Consider the following 9,869-nt stretch of genomic DNA (forward strand, 5'->3'; position numbering starts at 1 on the left):
GTACCAAGCTATAAAAGCAACAGGCACGTGGTTGCCTTATAAAAATGACAAGAATTAATTTATTTAGACTTTGCGCGGTTCTTATTATAATTTGTGCTCTAATAAAGATATTTATTAAGTCATTTCTTATGAAAGTGTCTTTATAATTTCATTAATTGTGAAAAAAATCTAGAACCGGTCATTCGACCGCTCGTGGTACGTTTAATGTCAAGGACTAGCTGTGCACCTGAGAGTTTTATTATAATAAACCTATAGACTGTAACAGCATTTCTTGATCGAAACGTTTTATAAGAGTCGCATTCTAAAATCGGACGTTTCATATACAACAACCTAATAGTTAAATTTTATTTGGTGAATCTAGAACAAAAATAAGCAGACCCATGTCCGAGCGTTTTTGACAGTACTCATTATTTGTAAACATAATTGTAGATAAAATACATTGGGTACAAAATTGCGTTTGTTTAATGTGATTGCTATAAATCGGACATTTCATATGCGACAACCTAATAAAATCGACGACCCCGCCACTGTGACCTCTCTTTGTTGGATGCCCTCGGCAGATGAGCGTTAGAGAATTTCGTAGAATTTAAGAGAAAGTATATCATAGGAAGTTTACTCACCGTTGCACGCGGTGACAAGGCACGCCAGGAACAGAAGCAGCCGAGTAACCATTTTGGAGAGCATGTGAGACGTCATCTTCGGTACCGCATTTATTACCGAGCGTTCTTGAGAGAAGATCAAAGCCTCGTGTTCCGCAGGACCGATCGCGCTTGTCGTTACGCACGTGTACTGCCGCCAAAACGATTCGTCGCGTACGATTTGTATCCGCACGACGATGACGCATGTAAAACCCCCCTCCGTGACACCTTTTCACGAACGTGTAAACGTTCCTCAGACGCAAGAACGATTACACCTTCTCCACCCTGCACTTCCGTCGTATGACGACGATTCTTCTGTACCGTTCTCTCTCTCTCTCTCTTTCACTCTTCTCCGCTACACTTCGGTCAAAGTCACAGTTATCTCGTCAGCAACTTGAGCCGTTTATTCTTCCCTCGAGACGTCTCGATCAGTTTCCGCAATGATCCAAGAAGCTGCACTCCATCCGTCCGGTCTCTTTTCTCTATATCGAAGAACGAAAGATTCTATTGAGAGGCCCTCGAATTGGAATGGAACGTGATGCGGCTGTCCGGGGGAAGGGGATCCAGAGAGCGAGAGCGGGCCGAGAGGGAGGGGGAAATCGAGTGCAAATAAAAAACTGCCGCGATACATCAATAACGGAAGGATCATCTAAAAGTACTTGACCTTCTTGGATCGCGTGGAAGGGAACGGTGTCGAGAGAAACCGGTGTAACGCGAATGTGGCCAAGAAATTTTTATCAGGCTACCTGGTCACCAAGTCCGTTCGCCGATTTATGACGTAGTTCCGTTATTGTAACGTGACGTTGATCCGTAAAAGTAGTATGTACCCAGCCAGCCCGGAGATAGCCGTGGCTTTATTGCTCTTTTGTATTCGCGTGAACGCGTTAACACCGGTTTCATATGAAGTAATTCAGACTTTTCCAAGTGTCCTATACCGAAAATTTCGAATTGAATGTATTGGGTTGGCAAGAAAGTAATTTCGGTATTTTAAGGTGAAATGAAACCCAATTTTGTTATTCAACATGTTGCTGTCGCAGCTTTATGAAAATAGCCAATAACTTTATTAAACTACCAGAAAGATGGCAAAAGATCATCGAACAAAATGGAAAATATTTGATCGATTAAAGTTCATTGTTTAAATAATTTTTATTTCACCTTAAAATACCGAAATTACTTTCTTGCCAACTCAATATGTAGAATAGTTCCGGATAGTTCTCGGATTTCATCTTGTTTGTACAATATAATCGTTTCGAACACGTTTTTTCTTTTTTAGGTAAAAGTGATCCGTTCAATTGTATCTAGCGTTAGATTTTTAGAGTAACAAAACCTGCATACGAGAGAATTGAGAAACAAACTAATCGTTCACACACGTATTACAATTAAAATTGCAACTAACTCTTCAAGTTTTTATTTTTACCTGGATTGCAACAAACTGTGATGAAATAGAAATTAATTTTCTGTCTTAATTTGTTCAAGTCTAACAGTATTTTTAAATTCTTCTGATGTTTTTACCGTTTTAAATTACACATAAAATCCGCTGTTCTATCAATGATACATCACAACAAGGAAATGTAGAATAATTACTAATTTTTGTTCTTGTGTAAGACTGTGTAAATGTGAGCTGATATCAACTGACGTGTATCACTCGAACATTGAACAAAAGTTCGAGTTTATAAAGTAACAAGGTGTTTTCATACGAAGGCGACTCCGCCGGATTAAAAGTTATGTTCTAGCGAGTTGTGAATACTGTGTCCGTGTCGTTTCTATGTCCAACTTCTTATGACAGCTTTTCATAACCACGTATGAATGGATATTTAACTTCTTACCTTATCGATTCAAACCAGAGACTAAGATTTCTAGCAAAATTTATTAAACATACAATCGAGTACAAAAGTTTACGATATTTTAAATAAACCATCAAAACTTTCTTTGGACGTTCATTCGATTATTAGATATAATTAAGCACATTTTGAAAAACAACGTTTTTGGATTTGTTTACAAGGATATACATGTAAGTCGAATAAAAAACGAACAAAATTTTTGTAAATTTTAATATCACCTTTCTGCACCTGTCGGCTGTAGAATAAATTCTCGAAGATTTTATTTATGTTTCTTTTACGTAAATAAATACGAGATTCTTTATTTACAGGTGTGTCCGAACTTTTCTGATTGACTGCAAACGTTATTCGTTTTTATTACATCAAACTGAAATTCTAATTATCGTGTTTTTATATTTAATCTCCAGAGCAAATGTGGGCATACAATAACCGTAAACATAAAATAACGTGAATTTAGTCATTGTAAAGAATCCATAAGACAAAAGTTTACTTTTCGTTTCACAAGATGCGTGTCCTAATGTACATGTATGTATATCACACACTGGTGTATTTTTTGTAGTTCGAGGATAAAATCGGCGATTATCAGATCGTTCAGATAAAAGAATATCAGGACGCAGAAAATCACGACGATAAACCGTAATCATTAGACTGCAGATCTTTATGCAAAATAAAAATTTTCTCCGTCAATTATAAGACGCAGAATTATAAGACCAAGTATAATTATCTTTCTTCCTTTAATAATTTTAATAGATTAAAATAAGTATGCAAACATTTTTGGTTTCTTTTAATCTCTACACTGCACACTGTTGCGGTCAATGCTAGTTAGCTGGACAAAACTCGTAACGCAATTCCGTAAAAAGTAGATACTAGTCATATGAAGTAATGTCTACACAGTAAGAACATTAACATTTTCACCAGTAAAACTCCAAAAGTCTTTTCTGTCGATAGAACTGTGCAAGCATTTTGAATTAATATTTTCCTACATTTTGTAAGGAGGTCCATAGAAGCTCTTGCATCTAATTAATATCAATCCGATATCTTTAAAAAACGTTTTATGTACATACTTCTCTATATTCTAAAGTAAATTTTTGTAATGGGAACTAGCGGCGAAAGTACGTTTTATTGTTTCAATTAATTCCGTTAATTATATATACATAAATTATGAAGATTATGTACGCAATATTCAACGAGCTCAAAGTAGGTAATAAACGGAAAAATGGTTGTTGGCAGCATTAGAGCAGACTTTGAATTCTCTTTTCATGGAAATTTTAAAATGCGGAAATTAACAATATTTATACTTTTAATGACAGTGATCGCTATTTCGCGAGCTGAATTTTTGGAAGTTTGGAGAAATTTTCATAAAGACAATCATCTTGTTCATCGTGTATGGTCATCGTGTATGGATACGTTATGTGAAGAAGCAGAAAAATCTATACGGGCTATTAATATTTCCAATATCTGCACACTTTGTATTAGTAGTCCTAAAAGTATTTTAGTAGTCATAAAAGAATCGCAGCACTGTTTGAAATTTTACCCACCCATTTTCGCCATAAATGCATAAAATCCGGAATCTAGTAATCATTAGACAGCGGATTTTATACGTCTCTAAAACAAAAATGAGTAGGTGTAACTTCGAAAAGTAAAAACATTAGATGACTTTAAAAGTGCTGTTATATTATTTTCCACCTATTATATACATTAGGTTGGCAATTAAATTCGCGACCTTTTGTTTCGTAATTCTTTTATTATATCATTATAACCTCGTTCGGTTCCCGTTCCTGTATATCATTGGGAAGCTCTGATTTTTAGCGATTAATTTGGTATAAAATACTCGTGCTTAAAAAATATATATATAAATGACTTTGTTTGTGAAAATGTGGAGATCGCGAACTTAGTTGCCAACCTGATACATTAAGAAGGAAAATAAATTTTTATATTGTTCCAGTTTGTTGCGATTCAGGTAGAAAGTTTTGCATAAAGATCCGCTGTCTAGTAATCATTATCCGGTTGAGAGACGGTAGGTAGCGGAGATTTGACGATCCGAAGGAGACTGCACGGAACCCTTCCCGGACCAACGATCCTCCCAATTTGTCAACGATACTCGAACGGAAAGTAACACCGTTACTCAAAAATATGTGCCAGGATAATTACCATATACATACTAGTCGGGGTACGCGATCACACTGAAAATAACGATTTAAGAAAGCGGCCGTGCGCGTATTCCCTTGAACTTTCCTCGAACGCGAGTAACGGAATCGGGCCCGGGTGATTCACCGATCTACAAAACGATTGAAAATTGAAACGCGCGTTCGGTACCGGAGGAGCACCGTGCGGTCGATCTCTCGAAGATCGTCATCTCTACCGGCAGAAAGTCGTCGGGATTTCCCGCAACAGGCGACGAATGGTCCTACGCAAATAAGAAGACAACAAAAAAAAAAAAGTCAAATATTTCGAAAGCCAGACAGAACGTCGTGTGTGTTTGGACTGTCGCTTTCCCTTCAAATTATTCTGGCTCGGCTGAATAGAAAATAAACACGAAAGCGGTGTTCAGCAGAGCACGCGTGCTACGAAGAATTCTAAGGTAAATCGGAAATTATCATAGAAAGCGTTCACTGAGATATCCCGAGTAAACGATCTTGCGAACATCACACAAGGATCACAAGGATTTACTCACTGTCACTGTTCGCGTATATGTAGGTAGGCGTATATGTATATCCCTTGAGTTGGAAGAGTCCCCTCACTATTTCTACATATCACTTCTGAAGCGCCGACGAAGTCACAAGCTCGAGACTCGGTGCACGAATATGCTCTCTGGGTTTTCTACTGTCGAGGAGGTTCTAATCTAGCCGTGGAATAGAAACGCTTGCTGCGTGGCGTCTGTGACTCACTATGTCGACGTGCTCTGCACAGAGACGCGAGAAACGATAACGCGGAGCCGATTGTCCAAGGGAGACTCTGGGAATCCCCTGCGAGCGGAATGTCGCGTGCTCGAGCGTAAGCACCGTGGCTGACTGCAACTGCAGACGTTAGGACGGACGATGGTCGCCGTTTTGTCGTTGTCGTTGTCGTTGCCGTGTCTGTGAATCGTGTCCGTGTCCATGTACGTGCCCGTGTCGGCATGTACCAGTAGATATCAGTGTCGGCGTCGGCGTTGGTATCGGTGTCGGTGTCGGTGTCGGTGTCGGTGTCTATCCGGCGTTCGCCGTATGCGCCTTCGACTTCGTCAGTCGCAAGTGGGGGTCCAATGTTACCAGGGTACGCACCGGTGCCGGGGGCCCCCCTACCAGAGCGAGAGCTCGGCCGAGACTCGTCATCGGTAACTCCACCTTCTACCTCCTTCCACCTGACTCGACTGTTCGGGGGAAACGTTCTTTAGTCCCGACAGGGGAATCAGGTGTATCTCGGGAATTGTTTCGATGCACCCTTCTGCTCCGGATACGCGGGAACGGACCTGGTTGCGTCGTCCCGGCAGCCTGGAATGCTGCACTGTCTGCCGGTGAGCTGGGTTTTGCGGCTTCCTTGAAGCGGTCACGCACGGAATTCGATGGCAGTGAACGGATAAGCGGGGAACTACGCAAGGAAATAGGTGAGTCCTCTCTTCGGCTGAGAACACGCGCGATGGGAATTCGAGATTGATCTGTCGGCTCATTTAATATTTTACCTTTGTTTTAGTGTAGCATTGACCTAACCCAGACCTTTTCTCCTTCTCGATATGGAATCGAACAGGCTGGGAAAACGTTCACGGAGAATTATAGTCGAGAAGTTTGACAGGAATCGATCTTTCTGCAGTCGTTTCAAAAAGTGAATTTGAACAATTCTTTTGCTATTGTACATATGTATGATATGTATACATATAATCGTGGGAGAAAAGAAAGAGTTTATAGAGTGAAAGAACGTATGCTCCATTATTTTCTGAAATGTTTTTATACAAAATTCATTACACACATTATCTCCAAGCCAGTCTGATGCTGTATGTGTACATGTGTGAAATGGGTAATCATCATTTCGTCAAACCAAATATAAACAAATGACAATATTAAATAAAAATTTAATTAATAGCGTTATTAAATGTTGATCGTTTTACAATCATCCGAATTGTTCAATTTGTTGACCATTAAAAACTTATGGAACAAATTAGAGATTTGTATACGTCATTCTGACGAAAAATTGAATATGATTGATTGAAAATACAGTGGGTGTACGAAGTATTCGTACACCTTTCAAAATCTAACAACTTTTTTATTATTGTACCAAACGACCTGATTTTCTATAATCAATTAGAAGCATTAGTTTACGACATGATATGCAAAAAAGATTTTCAAAAAATTATAATTTACAAGGTTACATGCAAAAATAAAAGAGGCATTTTCTAAGACTTTTTTATTGGGGCCTTTAATGAAAATTTAAAATATATGTTTTGTAGATCTATGTTATTTATACACATGTTGAAAATTTCATCGAAATCGATTGACGCAGGAAAAAACGACACGCATCGAAAGATGTACGATTCTGTGGATTTTAAGCAGAAACTGATCAGAAGTCGTGAAAAACTACGATTTTCACCATTTTTAACCGCTTGTAGCTCGTGTGTATCGTTAATCAATTTCAATAAAATTTTCAGCATGTGTATAACTAACATAGATCTACAAAACATATATTTTAAATTTTCATTTAGGACCCAAATAAAAAAGTTTTTAAAAAATGCCTTTTTTATTTTTACATGTAACCTTGTAAATTATAATTTTTGGAAAATCTTCTTTGCATATCATTTCGTAAACCAATGCTTCTAATTGATTATAAAAAGTCAGGCCGTTTGGTACAATTATTGAAAAGTTATTAGTTCTTAAAAGGTGTACGAATACTTTGTACACTCACTTGTATGTAGAACATACATATATTTGGATTTATGGAAAATATATGTATGGAAGAAATTAGAAATTCATATTCTTCAATATTTGCCGGATAGACTTCAAAGTGTTATCAGAAAGAGGGGCTACTCCACTAAAAACTGAATATTTTTTATTTTTCAAACAATTGGGAAAATATTTTATGGCAAAATTTCGCTTTCAGCACACACACACACACACACACAATTTTTCGAGATTCTTTATTACAATTCATCTGTATTATAAATATATTTATTCTGTTATACGTGTGTGTGTGTGTATATACATATGTATTTCACATACGTGCAATCAAAAACTGCTGAAAAAAACCTTAATATTGCTTACAATTAGTTGTAAACTCATATCGTGTGACCGATTTAGATTGCAAGAGGCAATGAAAGGAAAATATTGGTATTTTTAATGACCTGAATGACTTTTGCGAATTATAATAATAATGCTTGGCCCTCGCGCGCGAATTTGACAATATTGTTTTCAAGCAATCAGTCTCTTTAGATTTTGTTTTCTCTTGCGAATCCCTTATCATTGTTGTAAAAATACATGTTCCATCACAAGTATTGGCTTATAAAACGTAGAAATATGTACTACATTTGTTTCGCACATTAAATAACTCTGCATCGTTAATTAATTCGTTCTTCAGATCATATAGAATCATAGAAATTACTGGCAGAAGCGTGGTCTGATGTAGCAAACGGTTTGAAAGAATTCATCGCAGAGCTTCGTTCTGCCTTGGCGTGCATAAATTAAAGTTTGATTTAAGGTTAAGTCGGAGGTAAGTACAATAGAATGGTAATTGCTGCAATTTCAGTGCTCGACAATTAACGGCCGTCTTTCGACGAGGCAAATTAGTATGAAATTCAGTTACCAGCGATCAGCTGGTGGGAGGGACTTTTGCGAACCAACGTGATAGCATTCGGAACAATGGCGGGTGGCTCGAATAGTTCGAAACTGATACGCGATGGTACCGGAACCCACGAACCAAATAGTCTGCATAATTACACGTAGTACTAACTCTGATCGATATTTCTATCCGGCTTATCAGCGTCATTGGACACGATGGTTTATCGTCCCGTGTACGACGTTCCCGCGTGCATTACAGCCACGTCGATGACAATCGATGCGGCACACATTTTCCACGCCGCGCCGTGCACTCCGACCATGACCTCGAAGTAATTGTTTCATTCTTTGTATGTGATCTACCGATACCATCGATCTTGGAACAGGGTTGCGGGGAGGGGGCAAAGGTGACTAACCCAGACCTCGGATAACACGTAGGTATACTTTTAGTGCTTTGTAATATTACAGTGTAATGCGAATTTCCATTTTATTTCAACTGTTTACAGTGGATAACAAAAGTAAGTTATTACTCATACATTAAATAATGAAATCACGATAACAGTAATATTTATTCACTTATAAAAATAAACAAGTTGATTACATATTTAACGGTAATGTTGAAAACAAAATTTATCACGATAATCACAGTGATCTGAAGATTTATCAAGATATTGATCTTTCTATACTAAATATACAAAATTTGGTGTCCCAAAAGTAAGTTAAAGTATCGTTTAATAACACTGTCCAGCACCAAATTTGTTTCACCATTACATTGTGATGGTGGTACTTCTGGAGTTTTATGCGCTGATTCCGAATCTGCCCGTAATTTTTCTCCTAGACGATCAGTTCTTGAGAAACAAGACTGTGAAAAAAAAATTATTAGTAAGTATTAACATTAGTTAATTTATAAAAATTAATAAAATATTTTATATTTTTCATTTTGTTCGATGATCTTTTGCCATTTTCTGGTAGCTTCAAACTTTCGCGCTCATAAAACTTGTCTTTATCGGCAAAAAACTGATCCAAGTGCGATTTCAGGTCATTATCACTTTACCTTAAAATACCGAAATTACTTTCTTCCCAACCCAATATTACTAAATATAACTACTGAATACACGATTAAAACTACACGAACTGTTGATTTTCTCTGCAGTACCCGAGTACTCGGATACCTACAAATGTATTCAGATACTTTACACATGAATATCTTTCTCTCTCTCTCTCTTTTATGTAATTGACTGATTTAACCCTTAGCATTTGAATGGTGACTCTAAGGCGCCACTAAGAATTGCTGTACCATTATTCAAAATATTGTTTACATTATTAAATATGTCTCAGTATCTAATCGATTACTAAACATTTAGGTATTGTATAAGGTATTATACCAATTTTATATCCATAAAATTTCAAAAAAATCATGGGGAATGGAAATATTCTAGGTCGGAAGAAATGTTTCATTTTCGAATTAAAATATCTCCGAGTGCAAAGGGTTAAATTTAAGCTGTGTGCGCGAAATATATTCGCCGATCTAGCAATAAATTACTATGTTGACGGCTTGTGAAAGAGGATACACATTTATCCCTCTATTTTTCGTGCTTGAACAAGCGAGTTGTAATCTGTCGACGCACAGTGGAGTATTTTACCCGAAAAGC

At 37.3% G+C, this 9,869-nt stretch overlaps 1 protein-coding gene across 3 annotated transcripts in view; it reads right to left on the reverse strand.

Annotated features, from left to right (window-relative positions):
• LOC143217452 (uncharacterized) overlaps positions 1 to 5,821 on the reverse strand; it is a 47,105-nt gene extending 41,284 nt beyond the window's left edge. Inside the window, exons 1-2 of one of the 3 annotated variants that reach the window (XM_076441753.1) lie at positions 5,365 to 5,821; positions 621 to 1,120 (exon numbers count right to left, since the gene is read on the reverse strand). In XM_076441753.1, the coding sequence (XP_076297868.1) occupies positions 621 to 844 (224 nt within the window). In that variant the 5' untranslated portion in view covers positions 845 to 1,120; positions 5,365 to 5,821. Of the gene's footprint in view, positions 1 to 620; positions 1,121 to 5,150 lie in introns of those variants that run through there. The other 2 variants (XM_076441752.1, XM_076441754.1) reach the window with 2 other exon arrangements.
• Positions 5,822 to 9,869: the final 4,048 nt, after the last annotated feature.

This window comes from Lasioglossum baleicum, chromosome 17 (genome assembly GCF_051020765.1).
Source record: "Lasioglossum baleicum chromosome 17, iyLasBale1, whole genome shotgun sequence".
NCBI classification, from domain to species: domain Eukaryota; kingdom Metazoa; phylum Arthropoda; class Insecta; order Hymenoptera; family Halictidae; genus Lasioglossum; species Lasioglossum baleicum.